The sequence below is a fragment of the Myotis nattereri genome, assembly GCF_964212035.1.
Source record: "Myotis nattereri genome assembly, chromosome: 8".
Taxonomy (NCBI): Eukaryota; Metazoa; Chordata; class Mammalia; order Chiroptera; family Vespertilionidae; genus Myotis; species Myotis nattereri.
In genome coordinates this window covers 18,286,144-18,305,352 of record NC_138083.1, presented here as the reverse complement: position 1 = coordinate 18,305,352, position 19,209 = coordinate 18,286,144, and the positions used below count along the sequence as shown (strand labels likewise).

Here is a 19,209-nt window from a genome sequence, read left to right as displayed (position 1 = left end):
CTAGCTCAAAGTCTGTCTGTAATATAGAGATGATCTGGTGGCTTGGTCACAGTGACTTTTCTTTGTCTTTGGAGATGGAGCAGGAACCAGTTGAGAAAAGCCAGCCCTGTATTGTTTCCTCCTTTCCATGTGAACCAGAAAATGTTTGCAGTCGTGGTCTGGGAGGCAGATGGAACTGGGTGTTGCTGTCCCTTGGACTGTTACAGATGATTTTTTTGGTCCAAGAAAATTCCATGGGTCAAAACTTGGCCAGTCTTCTCGGCACGTGTCTCAGCAGGCCTTTCGGGAGTGGCTGTCCTGTTGCTCAGACTGTCAGATGATCTAAGTTTCTTTTGATCATCTAGTCTGTGGTTTCTTTGGACAGTTTGGGGAGATATCCAGGGGAGAAGTAGACTCAGGATCCTTTGGGGTTGGATGTTGCAGGCATGTCCCCAGATGGTCTGGAGGACATCTGAGAGGGTTCCCATGGACAGTGTCCCTGTGTAGCCACCACCAGCCTGGTAGGAGCACGTGGAGTTTTGGCTGTGGATGAGTCAAGTGCAGTCTTAAAGAACTAAAATGATGTCTGAATAATGTACTTTATTCACAGCCTCTCTCTTATCTTTAGCATATAGTGGAGTGTTTTGATCACTCTTTAAAAAACAGTAAATGGGAAGACAACTTGGTAAGAAAAAAACTATAGCGACATCAAAGAAAAAAATACGACTAAGAGCCTTTTCATTTGTAGGGCTCCTGTTGATTGGCTTTTCTCAAATACCACATGACAAGTTGAGTTATGGGGGGAATCTGAGAGGGATCACACGGATGGCTAATCTGTGTTAATGATGCAGGTACCTGACTGATAAACATTTTGTGTATAATTCGGCACATGGGAAACCACTGTGGTCACCAGGTTATCTGATAAAAGCTTTTTCAGTGGTTGCTTTTTATGAAGTAATTGGTGTTTTGGATAATTAGGCACATGTTTATATCTGTAAAATAATTTTTTTTTTTTTACTTTTGATAATCAGCTGTCAAAGCTGGAAAAACAACAGCAGAGGAAAGAAAAGACCAGAGCCAAAGGGCCTTCTGAATCAAGCAAAGAACGAAACGCTCCTCGCAAAGAAGACCGCAGTGCCAGCAGTGGGGCCGAGGGAGACGTGTCCTCTGAGCGGGAACCATAGGCTGCCGGATGGAGCTCAGGTAGGAGGGTCTCCTCCTTGCAGGCCTCCATCCTACCACATTTTGGGCAAACGACAATGAATAGAGAACAGAATGACTCTTGAGGTCGAATTCATTTCATGGACATTTAACTAGAGCTCTCTTGAATCCACTGACTTTGAGGATGGAGAGAAAAGTTGAAATGCAGGAGAGTCAGGTACCCATGGCCTGGGGTGTTCACCTAGGAGGTTGTGTGTGTGTTACCTTCCTCAGTTGCCTATGACAGTTGACAACTGCTGCTGCTATTAGCATTTCTAGAATGTTCGCAGATCCAGCAGCTAGAGCTTCACACGAGCTCTCGACATTGGCCCCTCCTTTCCATTCTTGCATTCGGCAGCTTCAGCAGAGACCGCTGTCATCTGCAGCAGCCCCCTCCTATAATTTCCAGCCCAATGTTGCGCCATCCTCCACTCCATCCCGCATGGCATTGCTAGTTTACTTTTACTAAAACGGGTGCTTATTCTCATCACTTCCATGCCCAGGAATGCGTCTCAGTCCACGCAGTGATTTGACATGAACTCCACTTCCCTACTTGAAGATCAGAGGCCTCTAAAACTTGATCCAGCTATCTGCTGGCCCTTTGCTTAAGTTCATTCCCTAGTGAACACTTTATCAAGAGCCTCTTTCTTGTCTGAGTTCTCAAGATCGGGGAGAAGCACAGAAGTAATTATGCTGCAGGATGGTGCATTGTGGTGGTGGTGGTGGGATGTGGGGTGGGGTGGAGAGAGGAGTCGGGAGGCTCCATGGAGGGGAGAACTCTGGAACTGGACATGTAGAAATGGGGAAATGAGGGATGAGGGCAGAGAGCTGCCTAAGCCAAGAGAAGTAGCAGGTGCAAATGTTGGGAGTCTAGGTAATGAAGAATGGCTGAAGTGTTTGGTACAAGTGGTGGGGGTTGTCTAGGGAGCATCTCTGAAGTTAGAGAAGCAGGGTTCTGGGTCATAGAGCTCTGGTGTGCAACTCAGAAATTTGGATTTCATCCTGTGGTGCGAAGGTTTGACGGTACAGGTGACATATGCAGATACCAAGTTTTGAAAGGTCACTCTAAGCCTTGGGGAGTGAGGCTGGAGGCAGATAGGCCAGTGTGGAGGCAGTTGCAGAAACCAAGAGGGGATCAAGGTCTGGACATACATTTTGGAGCCTTCAGCTTATAGGCTGTGCCTCAAACCAAGTCAGCATACAGGTTTGTCCTGAAGATGCCAAATTGTGAGAGAGAACATTCGTAAGGTGTTTTTCTGCCTTCTCTTTCCCTTATGAAGGGGAGAAGTTAGAGTCTATCTATGAAATGTCCTTTAAGACACACACCACCAGATACTTAGGTATATTACAGAGCCCATAGTGATAATTGGGTACAATAGAACCGGCTTGCAAACATAAACGACCAAAGGAACAGAATGGAGAGCTCAGAAAGAATGGGTTGACAGTTCATGGATAGTCCAGCAGGCTGGGGTGGGAGGGGAAGGGTCGGAGGGGAGTTTTTCTGGAGCTGCTTCTCACACTTCCCCTGGGGAGCATGCTGGAGAGAACAACCAGCACCCGCTTCTGCTCCCCGAGTGAAGGATAAAGGACTGGCTAATATGATTCCAGGGGAGCTATCCCTTAGGCCAGATTTTCATAGTGGGTAGTTCCTTGGTTCAGGAGAAAACTCCCTTCCGACTGTCCTCCTTGGGCTGAGGCCAGCTGCCCAGCCTTCATGCTTTTTTACTCTCTTGGCCCCACCTGGGCACAGCACCAGGTCTTTCACCTTCAACGTAAAGATCATAAATTATAGCCCCTTCCCTAGTGAGCTGGGACCTTACAACAAGTTAAAAAAATTCAAATTTTAGACTCCTATGATGAACTCAAAGAATTAATAAACATATACTCATCTTCTAATAACCAAACCCAGCTTATCTACACACACACACACACACACACACACACACACACACACGAGGAGAGACACACACAGATTCAAATGTTCCTTGGAGCTTTGTATTTTTAAAATGGCTTTAAAAATTCGAATGCCACCTAGTTGATTCCTTTATTTTTTTAATTTAAAAATTTTTTTAATTGATTTCAGAGAGGAAGAGAGAGGGAGTGAGAAACAGAAACATCAATGATGAGAGAGAATCATAGATTGGCTTCTCTTGCATGCCCCCCACTGGGGATCGAGCCCGCAACCCGGGCATGTGCCCTGACCTGGAATCAAACCTGGGACCTCCTGGTTCATAGGTCAATGCTTAACCACTGAGCTATGCTGGCCAGGCTGATTCCTTTACTTTAAAAAATATTTGATTTTATATAGCTTATACTTTTATTTGTTATTTTAAATTTATTGATTTAAAAATTATAGTTGACATCAGTATTATATTAGTTTCAGGTGTACAGCATAGTGATTTGACATTTATATGCCTTACAAAGTGATCACCACAATAAATCTAGTAACCATCTGTCACCATACAAAATTATTACAATATTACTGACTATATTCCCTATGCTGTACATTACATTCCTGTGATTTATTTATTTTATAATTGGAAATTTCTACCTCTTACTTCCCTTCATCCTTTTTGCCCATTCACTTCACCCACACCTCTCTGGTAACCATCAGTTTGTTCTCTGTATCCATGAGTCCATTTCTGCTTTATTCATTTGTTTGGTTTTTTAGATTCCACACATAAGTAAACGCATATGGTATTTGTCTTTCTCTGTCCAACTTGTTTGACTTAGCATAATATTCTCTGGACCCATCCATGTTGTTGCAAATGGCAAGATTTTATTCTTTTTGTGGCTGAGTAATATTCCATTGTATACACGTACCACATCTTCTTTATCTATTGATGGACACCTAGTTCTATTTTTTATTTTTTTTGAGGAATCTTCATCCTGTTTCCATAGTGACAACACCAATTTACAATCCAGCCAACAGTGCATGAAGGTTCCCCTTTTCTCCATATCCTCACCAACACTTATTATTTGTTGACTTTTTGATAATAGCCGTTCTGACAGGTCTGAGGTGATATCTCATTGTGGTTTTGATTTGCATTTCCCTGATGATTAATGATGTTGTGAATCTTTTCATGTGTCTATTGGCCATCTGTATGTCCATGTTGGAGAAGTGTCTATTCAGTCCTCTACCCATTTTTTAACTGGATTGCTTATTTTTGATATTGAGTTGTATAAGTCCTTTATATATTTTGGTTATTAGCTCCTTATTGGATATATCATTTGCAAATATGTCCTCCCATTTAGTAGGTTGCCTTTTTGTCTTGTTTATTGTTTTCTCTGCTGTGCAAAAGCTTTTTAGTTTGATGTAGTCCATTTGTTTATTTTGGTTATTGTTACCTTTGCTTGAGGAGACATATCCAAGAAAATATTGCTAAGACGACCCTGCTGGCGTGGCTCAGTGGTTGAGTGTCAACCAATGAACCAAGAGGTCCCAGTCAGGGCACATGCCTGGATTGTGGGCTCTGCCCCTGGTGAGGGTGTGCAGGAGGCAGCCGATCAATGATTCTCTCTCTTCATTTATGTTTCTATCTCTCTCTCCTGCTGCCTTCCTCTCTGAAACAAAGAAAAGTATATTAAAAAAATAGTGCTAAGACTAATGTCGAAAAGGTTACTGCCTGTGTTTTCTTCCATGAGTTTTATGGTTTCAGGTCTTACATTTAAGTGTTTAATTCATTTTGAGTTTATTTTTACATATGGTGTAAGAAAGTGGTCTAGTTTCATTTTTTTTGTATGTGTCTGTCTAGTTTTAGTTGATTTCTTTCTTGATTGTGTTTATCAACTTGCTAATATATTTTATAAATTTTATGTGTTGAGTTTTTGCTTTAACTACATCTGATCAATACTTTAAAAATCTTTTATCTATTTATTGAGGAGTATAGAATTTTTTAAAAATTAGTGTAAACATAGCTTTCCATATGTGTAAGAATTTGGCCTCAGAATAATTCCAATAGAGAGTATACCATAGACATCAGTATCCTGTGGCCACTGGGCAGCCTGGAAGTCGCTTAGCTATTTCTATGGGCATGAAAAACATGTGAGGGCTCCATGCATTGAAGATGTACAGTAACTGTGTGTCACAGAACTTCCCAGAAGACACATTTGCAGTAAGAAAACTGAGCACACAGAAAGAAGGGCAAGAGGTGAAAGTGGACATTTCTTTCTAACATCTCCCAAGTTTAAGAGGCAAAATTTCTCATAAACTTGTAGATATCTATTTATTGCTTCTCTAAATTTTTGAAAAAATTTTAAATATTTAATTGTATTTATTCTGAAAATAGTAAAGATTGGGTAGCAGAGAACCTGGGGTAAATTGTACTATTGTACCATCAAAACACCCAAAAAGGACTAGCCAGCGAGAAGCAAACTCATTGGGAGAAGCAAACTCAAGGGATACAGTGTTTTGAAAAGAGTAGACAGATGTGTTTTCCTTCCTTTTCCCTGTAAATCAAGTTCACTGCAGCCATATATATCATCATTATGGCCCTGGGGAAGATGTGGGGAGAAGATGAGTCAAGAGGAATGATGTAGGGAGAAGCCCTTGCCGGCAAGAAGGGAGGTGAAGGAAAGCCCTCAGGTTAAAAGAGTAGGTGGGAGAGAGAAGGGGGCAGATGGAGGGACAGCAGAGGCCATTCTTGATGTTCTGGTTCTCTGCTGCAAGCCATAATTCTTGGGGTGGGAGTTAAGATGATATGAAAATAAAAGCCATGTGGGCTTGTGTTCTGGTCTTTGGTGGGAATTCTGGAAGGAGACTGCTATGCAGAATGGCTCCAGGTCAACATGCTGCAGCGGAGTAGATGGGCCAACCAGACATTAAAGCATCAGGACATGGAAGGAGTTAATGTAAGGTGTCACCTACTGTGGGAAGGGTGAAAAGAGAGCTGTGTGGGTGTCCATTGGGCTGACCATGGGTCTTGGTGGAAGAGGTTATAAGGGAACGGCTTCAACCAGAAGGGCAGAGGGGTCATGACCTCATTTCTTTCTTTCTTTTTTTTTTAAAATATATTTTATTGATTTTTTTTACAGAGAGGAAGGGAGAGAGATAGAGAGTTAGAAACATCGATGAGAGAGAAACATCGATCAGCTGCCTCCTGCACATCTCCTACTGGGGACGTGCCCACAACCCAGGTACATGCCCTTGACCGGAATCGAACCTGGGACCCTTCAGTCCGCAGGCCGACGCTCTATCCACTGAGCAAAACCGGTTTTGGCATGACCTCATTTCTTAATAGTACAAACAGTCCCTGCAGATCTTAGAAATCACCTCTTTCTGGCTTCCTAGGTGAGACATGAGAGTTCCGTAGTGCTACTGAGAGCTGAGGAATGGCCAAGTCAGCCAGGGAGGGCCTTTGGCCACTGAGCAACAGAGTGCTCTCACTGGTGTGCACCAGGGCCCAGGTGCTCATTCACACCAGCCACCTGACCTCAGAGGCCACTGAGGCCTCCGAGAGCTGTTTTAACACCAACATAAGACAGTGTGATTGTGCATTCAAGATTTACCCAGCTGCTACTCAGCAGATGGAGGCTTGTGAGGAAGTTTGAATGGGCCCATGGAAATGCAGGAGCCACATTTTTTTTTGTACAGTTATGTAGTACAGTTTGGGTTTTTGACTAATTACAGGAGGAAAACCATTCGTTTATTGACAGTTAGGTGTTCACTTGCAATTATTCAAGCCAGAGATTGGGCAGCAATTGGTGGCTGGTGCTAACATCCAGGCGTGGATAGATGTAAGCAAAGAGTCTTCTGAGCCTTCATGCTGGCTGCCTCTGAGACACCTACAGCCAGTTGAGGACCAGTGGGGAGCTGTGCTACCTCCACTTCAGGGATTTTAGCTATCTTCCCAGATTGTAGACCCTGAAGGTGGTTAAACTGAAGGACAGCTTTTACTCCAATTATGTATTTGGGGGTTTTGTTGCCCATGGGTTTTGGTTGCCCCTTCTGATAAAATTTGTCATCCCAGTAGACCCACAAAATCACTCAATGTTGATTTCTCTAAGAGCTGAATTAAATATGTAGTGACAAGCAGAAAGTGACCTTGGTATTTGCTCTGTTCCACAGAAAAACAGTAGCGCCCCCCTCCCCCCACTCCCTACCACCTCATAGAAGGGAGCTGTAGTTTTCATTTGCTTCTCTTTAAAAACAGAGCCCTTGGGGGAGCCTCACAGGTCCTAAGGGGAGCAGCTCTGAGTTTCCAAGGCATGAAAGAGAAAGAAAAGGCAAAAGAAAATGCAATGAGAAGCTTAATGATCTTGGGCATGTTTTTCTTGAAAATGAGTCAAAAAGCTTAATGGTTCAGAGGACATACCCATGGTGTCGACAGTCCTCTGTCACACTACAAATGTTGGTTCTTATTTATTAAATGGATATGAAACTGCTAAAATTAACCTCTACTTTTGTCCTCTGTCTCATTCTTTTCATGCTCCCTCACATTACTGGGAGGATTCAAGGTTTTCTGTGAGGCTGCAACTCAGTTTGTCCCCTTTCTGGCCCACAGCTAAAGGTACTGGGCAACTTTTCACTGAAAGAATGTGGTTTCTACTTTTGATTGCAGGTAATGCTTATTTTGAGTATTTACTTAACTGCTGTCATTAGTGTGTGAGAGGCCCATACTCCTGAGCAGCGCTTCACATTTCTGTCCTCAAATGTCAACACACTTGAGAACAAACAAGGAAATTGTTTTGGAAGCTGCCATCTGTTTGCTTTTTCAACTTGACCTTTATCTGAATAGTAAGACATGTCTTAGCTGAGCACATTTCTTTTTAATAAGCTAGAGCAGTTTGTGTGTGTGTGTATGTATATGTGTGTGTATATGTGTGTGTGTGTGTGTGTTGTGTGTTCTATTAAAAGGAAATTCCATCACTTTTTACTTTTCCACCCTGTGTAGAAGGTAGAATCTCTTTCATTCATTCCCAGAGCTTCACTTTGCTTCCCTCTGTTAACTTTCATACCTGTGCCCCACCCATGTGTGGGTATTTCATGGTATAAAACTAGCTGTGCCTCTGAGGTGTTGCTGTTGTTTTTTTTAACTCAAAACAATTTTGTTAGTGATTGCCATAGAGTTGGCAATATGCATTTTAAACTAACCCAAGTCCACCTTCAAATAACACTGTACCACTTCACATGCATTATAGGTACCTAATATAAGCATTTCCCATGTCCTGCCTCTCATCCCTTGACACCATTGTCATTCACTTCACTTTCCATATGCTATATAAACCAATACATTGTTACTATTATTATTTTATTAATATTCTTAGATGAATTAAGAATAAAAGTAGATCATATTTTATTTTAATTTCTTCTCTAATGCTCTTTCTTTCATTATGTGAATCCAAGTTTCTGACCTATATTGTGTTCCTTCTGCCTGAAGGACTTCTTTTAGCATTTCTCGTGGAACAGATCTAAGAAAGTCTTTATTTTTCCTCCCCCCTTATTTTTGCCTTCACTTTTGAAAGATAAATTTGATGGTATAGAATTCTAGATCATTGTGTGTTTTTTTCTTTCAGAATTTTAAATATTTTATTCTATTATCTTGCTTGCATAGTTTATTCTGAGAAATCCTCTGTAATTCTGATCCTTGATCCTCTGTAGGTAAGGTAGGGTAGGTTCATGGCTGTCCCATGTGAACACCTTCCTGCCTTCCCCCTCTCAGGCCAACCCCAGGCTTCTTTCAAGATTTCCTCCTCCTCCTCCTCCTCCTCCTCCTCCTCCTCTTCCTCTTCCTCTTCTTTGTTTTTTTGTAGCTTATATATGATTTACCTAGGTATGGTTCCTGCCTAGTGTTCTCTAAGCTTCCTTGATGTCTTCTGTTATTAATTTTAGCATGTTCTTGGCCATTATTACTTGAAATATTTCTTCTGTGTTCTCTTCCTTCTCTTTCTGATATTCTAGTTATGTGTATATTAAACCGGTTGCAGTTGCCCTACAGGTCTTGGATGATCTGTTCCTTCCCCCCCGCCCCCCATTTTTTTCCTGAATTGGAGAGAATGCAGGCTGGGCTGAGGGGATCCCCCCTGTACATGAATTTTGTGCACCAGGCCTCTAATTATTAACATAATGCCTTTATAACATTTTCTCTAAGCAGCTAATTCTATGATCTCTTTCTAAAGTTAGAGGCATACTGTTTATTTAATGTTACCTGCTTTTACAATTTAATGGAATATCATGAACATTTTTAGATCATTTATTCTCCTATAGTAAAACCTTATTTTTTCCACCTGCACATCAAATACTTAAAGCATACATTGATTATCCCAAAGCATTAAGACATGTAGAATATTTAATCTAAGCAGGATACCAAAGCTTATTTTGATTTAAAAAACACAAGTTCTAATTTATACCAGGAGGATGGAGTTCTCCAAAGGTCAGTGTCAGAGTCGATTTCAGGATTTCAGTTATTAATATTGCAGGTGAGGAGAGAGGAGAGAGGAAATAATATAGGCCTCAGGTTCTTAGGTTTGTGTTTGCATCTTGATTAAAATATAGGAAAAAGTGGTTTGCTTTTCTTGACTTAAAAATGGACATAAGATGGTTTCCAGGAATTACGTTGCATCTTTTCTAACGCCCGGGTGGTCTTTCAGATGTCTCTTAGGAAGTAATGGAGGACTTTGAAGGGTGAGTTTCAGAGTGTGAGAGCAGGCCTTGGGGGAAATTTCAGTCCCTTGTGAGGGTCCAGATAGAACCAAAGAATATGGACTAGCTGCAGCCGCAGTCAGCCTCTCTTGTGTGCCCATGGACCTCAGTATCAGGCTGGACTCAGACTACAAGGCGATTGATTCCATTGAGGCATCTGCTCATAATTAATTTCTTAAGAATGTGGCCTGTGTTGGGTGCAGCCGGAAGCATTTTCACAGACATGGCACCATCACTTGCAACCCCATTATCAGAATCTTTTGCTTTTACTGAAGTACATTCAATTAGAATTTATTATTTTTTTTGACAGAATGATCTACTTTTTATTTATTTTTAAATTTATCATTTTGGTTTTATTTCTTATTTTTAAATTTTTATTTTATTGTTTAAAGTATTACAGATAGTAGTACATATGTCTCCTTTTTTTTCCCCATTGACCTTCCCCCGGCCTCCCCTACCCCCCCCCCCCCCCGCACATGTCCTCACCGCGCTCCCCCCCCCCCCCCCCCCCCCGTGTCTTGTGTCCATTGGTTATGCTTCTATGCATGCATACCAAGTTCTTCGGTTGATCTCTTTTTTTTTTTTTTTAAATCTTTATTGTTCAGATTATTACATTTGTTCCTCTTTTTTCCCCCCCATAACTCCCCTCCTCCCAGTTCCAGCCCCACCATCCGCAATCACTCCCCACCCACTGTCCTCATCCATAGGTGCACGATTTTTGTCCAGTCTCTTCCCGCATCTCCGACACCCCTTTCCCCCCCAAGAATAGTCAGTCCATTCCCTTTCTATGTCCCTCATTCTATTATAATCACCAGTTCATTCTGTTCATCGGATTATTTATTCACTTGATTCTTAGATTCACTTGTTGATAGATGCATATTTGTTGTTCATAATTTGTATCTTTACCTTTTTCTTCCTCTTCCTCTTCTTAAAGGATACCTTTCAGCATTTCATATAATCCTGATTTGGTGGTGATGAACTCCTTTAGCTTTTCCTTATCTGTGAAGCTCTTTATCTGACCTTCAATTCTGAATGATAGCTTTGCTGGATAAAGTAATCTTGGTTGTAGGTTCTTGGTATTCATCACTTTGAATATTTCTTGCCACTCCCTTCTGGCCTGCAAAGTTTCTGTTGAGAAATCAGCTGACAGTCGTATGGGTATTCCCTTGTAGGTAACTGAGTTTCTTTCTCTTGCTGTTTTTAAGATTCTCTCTTTATCTTTTGCTCTTGGCATTTTAATTATGATGTGTCTTGGTGTGGTCCTCTTTGGATTCCTTTTGTTTGGGGTTCTCCGCGCTTCTTGGACCTGTAAGTCCATTTCTTTCACCAGGTGAGGGAAGTTTTCTGTCATTATTTCTTCAAATAGGTTTTTAATATCTTGCTCTCTCTCATCTTCTGGCACCCCTATAATTCTGATGTTGGTACGCCTGAAGCTGTCCCAGAGGCTCCTTACACTATCCTCGCATTTTTGGATTCTTTTTTCATTTTGCTTTTCCGGTTGGGTGTTTTTTGCTTCCTCGCATTTCAAATCATTGACTTGATTCTTGCGCTCCTCTGTTCTGCTGTCGGGAGTCTGTATAATATTCTTTATTTCAGTCAGTGTATGCTTAATTTCTAGTTGATTCCCCAATATAACATCGAGGGTCTCATTAGTTTTCTTGTAGATCTCATTAAGTTTATCGGCGGCTTCTAAACAGTTCTTGAGAGACCTTAAAAGTGTGGTTCTGAACTCTAGATCTTCCATTGACAATTTTGTCCTGTTTCTTTGTCTCCGCATTTTGTTATGCTTCCTTGGTGCACCCCCTAGTGGTCTTTGTTTGTGGTTTTATAGTTAAATCTTGATTGTTGTAGCTAATTCCAGGGAGGGTTTGACCTCCAGGCCAAGTGGCTATGAGGATCAGCTGTGTCTGCAGTGAGAGAACTTCTGTCCTCTAGGGAGGTGCTAATCTAGCCTTTGCCTGAGGCTATCCGGCAAATGCCTCTGTGCAGGGCTTGGGCGGGGCGGGTCGCACAGGATCAACAGGGTGGGCCTGAGAGAGCAGTGATGGCGGCTCTCAGTCCTGTCCCCAGGGGCTCTGCCTCTCTGAGTCCCAGCACCCGCTGCAAAGCTCGGAGAGAAAGCTGCACTCGCTCTGACGGAAGCCAGGCGGTCCCGCTTCTCCCGTTTGAGTCTGGGTCCCTAAAGACTCGCCCGGATCTGGAGCTCAGAGTCTGCGACTCCCTCCCGATTGAAAACGCCAACCGCGCCCTCCGCCGCCAGCCCGCTCCGCGCACTCCGCACCTCAGAATTTGACTTCAGCACTGCGCCTCCTCTGAGTGTCCGTATGCGTTTCTCTTTCCTCCTAGTTGTAGGACTTCCACTCAGCCAGCGTTCCAGTGGTTTTGGGTGATGTCCGTTCTGTCTTTTAGTTTCACTTTTGAAGTAGTTGTTCAAAGCAGCAAACTCTGGCGTTAACCTATGCCGCCATCTTGGTTCTCTCTCTTCGGTTGATCTCTTATCTCCTCCCCACCCCCACCCCCACCGCCAACACTCTCCGGCCTTCCCACTGTAATTTGACAGTCTGTTCAATGCTTCTCTTCCTCTGTATCTATCTTTTTGTTCATCAGGTTATAATGTTCTTTATTATCTATAAATGAGTGAGAACGTGTGTTTTTCTTTCACTTCCTGGCTTATTTCACTTAGCATAATGCTCTCCAGTTTTATTGTTGAAAGTATTATAGATGTTCCCCCTTTTGTTCCCATTGACCCTTTCCACCCTGCCCGCTGCCCCTTTCAGGCCTTCACCACGCTGTTACCTGTGTCTATGGGTTATGCACATATGCATATAAGTACCCCAGTTAATCACTCCCCACCCAGCCCTGCCTTCTAAGATTCATCAGTCTGTTCCATGCTTCTATATGTCTGGATCTATTTTGTTCATCAGTTTATTTTGTTCTTTAGATACTACCGATGTGATACTTGTCTTTCTCTGACTGGCTTATTTTGCTTAGCATAATACTCTCTAGGTCCCTCCATGCCATCTCAAAGGGTAAGAGATCCTTCTTCTTCTTCTTTTTTTTTTTTTTTTTTTTTACTGCTGCATAGTATTCCATGGTGTAGATGTACCACAGCTTTTTTACCCACTCATCTACTGATGGGCACTTGCGCTGTTTACAGATCTTAGCTATTGTAAATTGCACTGCTTTGAGCATAGGGGTGCAGACATTCTTTCTGATTGGTGTTTCAGGTTTCTTAGGATTTAGGATTTAGATCTGAGGGCATAGAAACTGCTCTGTTAGGTTTGGGATTTAGTTGAACTCTTGGGTGACAAACACCTTCCTCACAAATCTTGGCAAGACCAGCTGGTTTTTGTTGCAACCTCAGAATTGCAGAGGGAAACTCAGGACACTTGGATATTTTATACCAAAGAACCTTCCATACCTCAGGCATGGAAGTATTGAAAATATCCCAAGAACAAGTGATTAGTTTATTCCCCGTCCCCATGCTTTAGTCTGGCACCTCTCTGCCTCCCTAATTGTTAAAAGGATTTGGAAATGAGGCTTTGCATTTTTTTTTCCAAGGAATTTGTCCATTTTATGTATGTTTTCTAATTTGTGGGCATAAAGTTGTTTGAGATACATCTTTTTTATCCTTTAGACATCTATAAAATCTTTACTGATGTTGCCTCTTTGATTCCTGAACTTTGTAACTTGTGTCTTCTTTTTTCTTGGTTAGTCTGGCAAGAGGTTGTTCAATTTTATTGATCTTTTTATTTTCTCTTTTGTTTTTATGTTTGAAATTTCATTTGCTTTTGTTGTCTTTATTATTCCCCTACTTTTGCTTGTTCTCAGTTTACTTTGCTTTTATTCTTTTAGTTCCTTAAGGTAAAAACTCGGGTTATTGGCTTGACAGCTTTCTTCTTTCCTAATGCAGTCAAACCTCATTTCTCCCATCTCCAACAATTTGGTTCTCCACCAAGTTGTTCACAGAAAACATGTCTGGGTTGTCGAACCAAACAGCAGTCTTTCAGGCAACAAACAAAAGAGAGAATGCTTTTGTTGCTGGCGAAATCAACCATTAGTTCAATTTTAAAACATAAAGAGGCCATCAAGGTACTAATGTTGCTAAGGGTGTGAAAGAAATAATGATCACAGCCTAATGAAGAGGTAGAAAAATTGTTATTGATTTGGATAAACAAAAAGCAGTCTGCCAGTGACAGCATTTCAGCGGCAATGATGTATGAACAAGTGAAGTTGCTGCATATTGACCTGAAAGACACCCCTGGACTGACTACTAGAAGTGATTGGTGTAAGGCTAGTAGGGGGTGGTTCGATAAATTTAAGAAAATAAGTTTATTTATAGACTAGAGGCCTGATGCACAAAATTTGTGCACGGGGGGGGGGGGGTGTCCCTCAGCCCAGCCTGCACCCTCTCCAGTCCGGGACCGCTGGCTTCTAACTGCTCACCTGCCTGCCTGCCTGATCGCCCCTAACCACTGTGCCTGCCTTTCTGATTGCCCCTAACCACTCTGCCTTCAGGCCTGATCACTCCTAACCCCTCTGCCTGCCTGCCTCCCTGATCTCCCCTAACTTCCTCTGCCTTGGCCCCTGCCACCGTGGCTTTGTCCAGAAGGATGACTGGAAGACATCTGGTCTAATTGGTCTAATTAGCATATTATCCTTTTATTAGTATAGATTAAACAGTATATTAGACATGTACTGTCTATAAGAAAGGTTAAAACAAGGAATCATTTGGGGATCTAGTATGGATTAATTCAATTTACATTATTTCTAATGGGGAAAAATGAATCGATTTTTGAACAAATTGCTTCTTGAACAGCCTTCCAGAATGAATTAAGTTTGAGAACTGAGGTATAAACATTTAATGCTATGAATTTCCCTCCAAGCACTGCCTTAGGTGAGTATCTCAATTTTGCCATGTTATATTTTTGTTTTCTTTCGTGTTCATTCACTTTAAAATGTTTTCTAATTTGCCTTGTGACTTCTCTTTGCTATAGAGGCCTCTTAGAAGTGTGTTGTTTAATTTCCAGATATTTGGGTTGGTATCTCTTTGAACTCTAAGAATGAAGTTCTAATAAGTTGAAACTCTGGTGAGAAGGCATTTGAATTTACACATGACAACATAGCAGATTTTTCACAGTAAAGTGAAACCCTGTCATGCTATTTTCATTGTATGAACTTGAAAAAAGGGTATCTTCAGCTATTTTATTATGCTTAGTAGTACTTTTAATAGGACTTGAAGGCAAGTATTGGGACCTTTCTGAGTTATGTGTCTTATCTTTATTCTTTTTAGTGCGTTATCATTGGCAGAACTGGATCCTGAAAAATTCATGAAAGATGCTAAGCACCTACACTGCTTTAAGAATCTGGAACTGAATCGTGAAAAGGCAGACAGAAGTAAGAAATTGGAAACCTGAAGAGCCCTGCAGAAGAAACACACACCAAAGGAACATTACTGCTTTTTGTTGTTGCTGTGGTCCAAGGGAGGAGATGCGTGCTGCCAGGCAGGGATTGTGCCCTGCAGGGCAGACACCTGCACCTCCCTCACAAGAAGGTTTTGTTAGTTCCTATGATGTCTTGGCTTACTTTTGGAACAAGTGGGCTCAACATCATTTGTCATCGAGTTCTCCTTTCACACTGTGGTTCATTTCTGCTTGTCCATGGTGGGTCTCAAATGCATTCATGCTGTCCATGTTCTTCCCAACACTGGCCAAGCCAGGGCCTGTGTGTTAAGGTGTAAAGAGAACTGTCACCAATGATAATGTATTGTGTGAGACCTTTGTGTCTTGTAAATTTCCTCTTTTTTCTAAAAATAAATAATAAAATGATAAGCCGCAACAGGTTGTTTTTTCAAATAACCCTTTTATACAAGGCCTTCCCGTAGGGGCCCGCATAGGCCTCTCATTCCACAGTGGGAGCTTGTCGATGACAATTTGTAGTTGATGACATTTTACTTGGACATGAGATGGCAGGAAAGGGGAGTGTATGTGGGAAAGAAATACAGTTTCAGAAAGGCAAGATGACTGAGTCCAAGCGTGGCTGCCATATCTGGTTTATCCACGTTTGGGAGGCCAGAGGAAGGCCTCAGCATGTTAGACAGTACAGATGCCCTTTCTCCTGGAATTGCTTGGTTGTCCATATAGCCAAGCCAATATCTCCACAGTTATATGAAGACAGAACCACATTCTGCCAAGGAGTTTTTCAGTTCATTTTAATCTACAAGGGCCACGGTTATAGTGGTCATTTTCAGACATTATTTGATGTCAACAGTAATATCTATTTATAGTATATTAATGATTATATTAAACAGAGTTACCCTTTCTTGAAATACTCCTTGCCTGACTATAGAAGAGACCTTCCTGACATTATTATAATGCGGAAACTCTGTAACCTTTATAATAAATCTGAGTCCCTCTAGTCTGATCCAATTGTTTACTTCAAATAAAAACACAGAAAATGTGGGGGAAAGATAAGCTCAAATCACATCTCTGATGAACATTCAAGTATTTAGAATATGGAGCTGGAAAGGGGTTTGGCAGATTACTTTATTCTGAATTGATACAGATGGTCCAGGATAATTCATGATAGTTTAAACCTGGATTTGAAACCATTACATCCCAGATGCAAACCCCTGGCCAGCTCCTCCAGCTCTACGGACAGCTCTTCTGTTTCAGTTATTGTGGTTTTTACGGAGTGAATTCACCTTCAAGTTACTTGAATCTACAGTTTTGAAAAAACTCAGCTGTAAGGTTGTAGAATTGCTGAATAGGTTTGTCATACATTTCCCTGCCATTTCACTTTATCCACACCAATTAATGCTGTCCACAGCTGCAGCCTGTCCTGGTGGTAATGGGTAATGAAGATGGCATCTAGAGCAGAGCTGATGTGCTTGATGTTTGGATGGAGGTAATAGGATAAAGTCCCTTGTATCCCACAATCTAGTTTTTGGATTTCATTTCAAAGGGGCTCAGACAAATTGTAGTGTGAGTAGTGCAACATGTCAACTTGTGGAAGGATCTGAAAACCAGGAAGGAAGAAGAGCTGAAGGGGAAAAACACCAAACTCTGAAAATTTGAAAGACACGGACAAGACACTGAGTCAGGAACAAAACTAGGAGCAATATGTATCCGTTGATTAATATAGATGTTGGCTTGATCAGGGTAAGTCCAAAATCAAGGTGTCGCAGGGCTGTGCTCCCTACCAAGGCACTAGGGAGGATCCTTCCTTGCCTCTCCCAGCTTCCAGTGGCTCCTGGTGTTCCTTGGCTTGTGACCCCATCACTTCAATATCTGCCTCCATCTTCACATGGCCTCCCCTGTGTCTGTTGCAAATCTCCCTCTGTCTTTTCTTATGACACCTGTCATTGGATATAGGGCCCACCCTAAAATACAGAATGATCGCATCTTGAGATTCTTAACTTGATTACGTCTGCAAAGACCCCTTTTTCAAATAAGGCCACACTCACAGGTTCCGCCTAGCATTGGGGCCAGTGTCCTCTCCCCTTTGGGGCTGTCCCACCTCCTGATCTATCTTCTCAGCTTTTCTTACTGTTTTTAGGCCCTGTCTGTCACTGACTTAGTGCCTTGGGTGCTCTTGGAGTCCCCGGGCAGGAGCCGAAGGCCCCAGTATCTTGATAAAGCTCTCACTGGTACAAGAAGAAAACAGAGTGATGGTCTCTGCCTTCTGCTGAATTATGGCTGAGTTCCCATTCCTGCTGGCCTGCTGCTTCCTCCACCTTCTTAAGATCCTGTAGTCCTTCCTGCTCAGCTAAGGGTCAGATAGTCAACAGGAAGGACAAGACAGTGTGTATTCTTGAAGAAGACAGCACTGATGAGAGGGCAAGTCCACCCTTGAAACTCCAGATGGATAACTGCTGCTGGTTGAAAACTGACAGTCACTGATAATAAAGTTAATTTCAACCCCTACCTCCCCCCCCCCGCCCCAACAACAACAACACAGATGCCGGCTTGATAGAAGGTAAAGCTTTCTAACAACACCATTCAGAAGCGGATGGTGATGTTGGGAGGTATTAGTGTTTGAGCAGAAGTTCTGAGCCTCCTTATGTGTGGGGAGATTTTTTAAAATTTTAATTAATTAAAAAAATTTCCTCACAGCATGCAGGGAACATGATAAATGTTGGAAAATGTTTGCTACTTTCATAACATTGGATTGAAGGAAGGTTTTCTATCATCCTGAAGGTCACTTTCAACACCTAGGAACAGAGAAGCAGCAGTGTGCACGCTAATGATTGCCTCAAGAGGGTCAGATCTAACCACTGGGCAAGGTAATAAAGAAAAAAATGAAAGTTCCAGGCGATAGCCCATGAATCCACAGCTGCATCACACAGACAGCTTTCTTCCCTCCCCCACGCCCCCTCACTAGCTTTCTGAAGGTCATTTCTAACTCTTCCTGTGGGACCAATGGCTAAATTGGATTTAAGATGTAGTTTTACTTGCAGAGTATAAAACTCTCAGTCTTTACACCCCTCCAAATATCTCCAACTCCTCTTTCTGCGTGTTTATAAAGCTTTCTGTGTATTGTTCATTAAAATATTGTTTGAATGACGGTGGGAGACAAGAAGCGTACCATGCATAGCTTTTCTTGGCAGACTGCAGGCCAGTACTTTAAACAGAACATTGTCTGATAACACTGGGTACCAGGCTACGTTTAATCTTGCCTTTCGTGGTTTACTTTACAGGAGACCAAGCTCTTCTGGCGACGCAAAACATAGGCCAAATAAAGACACCTTCTGGGGTGGACACTGCATAGATTGCTACATGGTTGGTGGTCCTCGGAAGGCATCTTCTCCATCAAGCTGCATCCTCACTGGATGGGCGCCAACTGGTAGACTGAGAATGTGATATTTCACTGAATTGATCATAAGGAACACAGTTCCACAAACTCACTGTCTCCTCAGTTTATTGCTCTTTTCTGCAAGTTATTGTCCTTATTTTATTTTTGTTGAATAATAACGTCCTTTCTTGTTACATTTTAATCCTTCAGTACAGGACTCCGTCTAAGAGCAGGCTTCCTTCCTGTAGCTTCTTTTTTCTCCAGAACAGCCCATTAGCAAACACTTCCCCATCATGGGCCAGTTTCCTCATATGTAAGATGTGGGGGTCAGAGTGGCTGACATCTGAGTTCTGTGATTATCTGATGGCCCAGGGAGCCCAGCAAAGTGCTTTACATCCTACGTGCTCTCAAGATGTTTAAGGCATGCTTTTCAGAGGATTAGGAATAATTTTCTATTTGAGGGAGCTTACATCTCACCATCCTCTCTAAAATAGGACTTCTGGCATTGGAAACAAATCTAAAGACTGTCCAGGTCTCTAAGGGATAATAATGGTAATAATAGTAACCATGCATTTGGTGATTGTAGCACATGGATA

The 19,209-nt window shown here is 42.1% G+C and overlaps 1 protein-coding gene across 1 annotated transcript in view; it reads left to right on the top strand.

Moving 5' to 3' along the window:
• DTD1 (D-aminoacyl-tRNA deacylase 1) overlaps positions 1-15,654 on the top strand; it is a 160,632-nt gene extending 144,978 nt beyond the window's left edge. The window contains exons 5-6 of the mRNA XM_081097223.1: positions 1,011-1,182; positions 15,114-15,654. Coding sequence (XP_080953349.1) covers positions 1,011-1,163 — 153 coding nt within the window. The 3' untranslated portion in view covers positions 1,164-1,182; positions 15,114-15,654. The remainder of the gene's footprint in view (positions 1-1,010; positions 1,183-15,113) is intronic.
• The last annotated feature ends 3,555 nt before the right edge of the window (positions 15,655-19,209 follow it).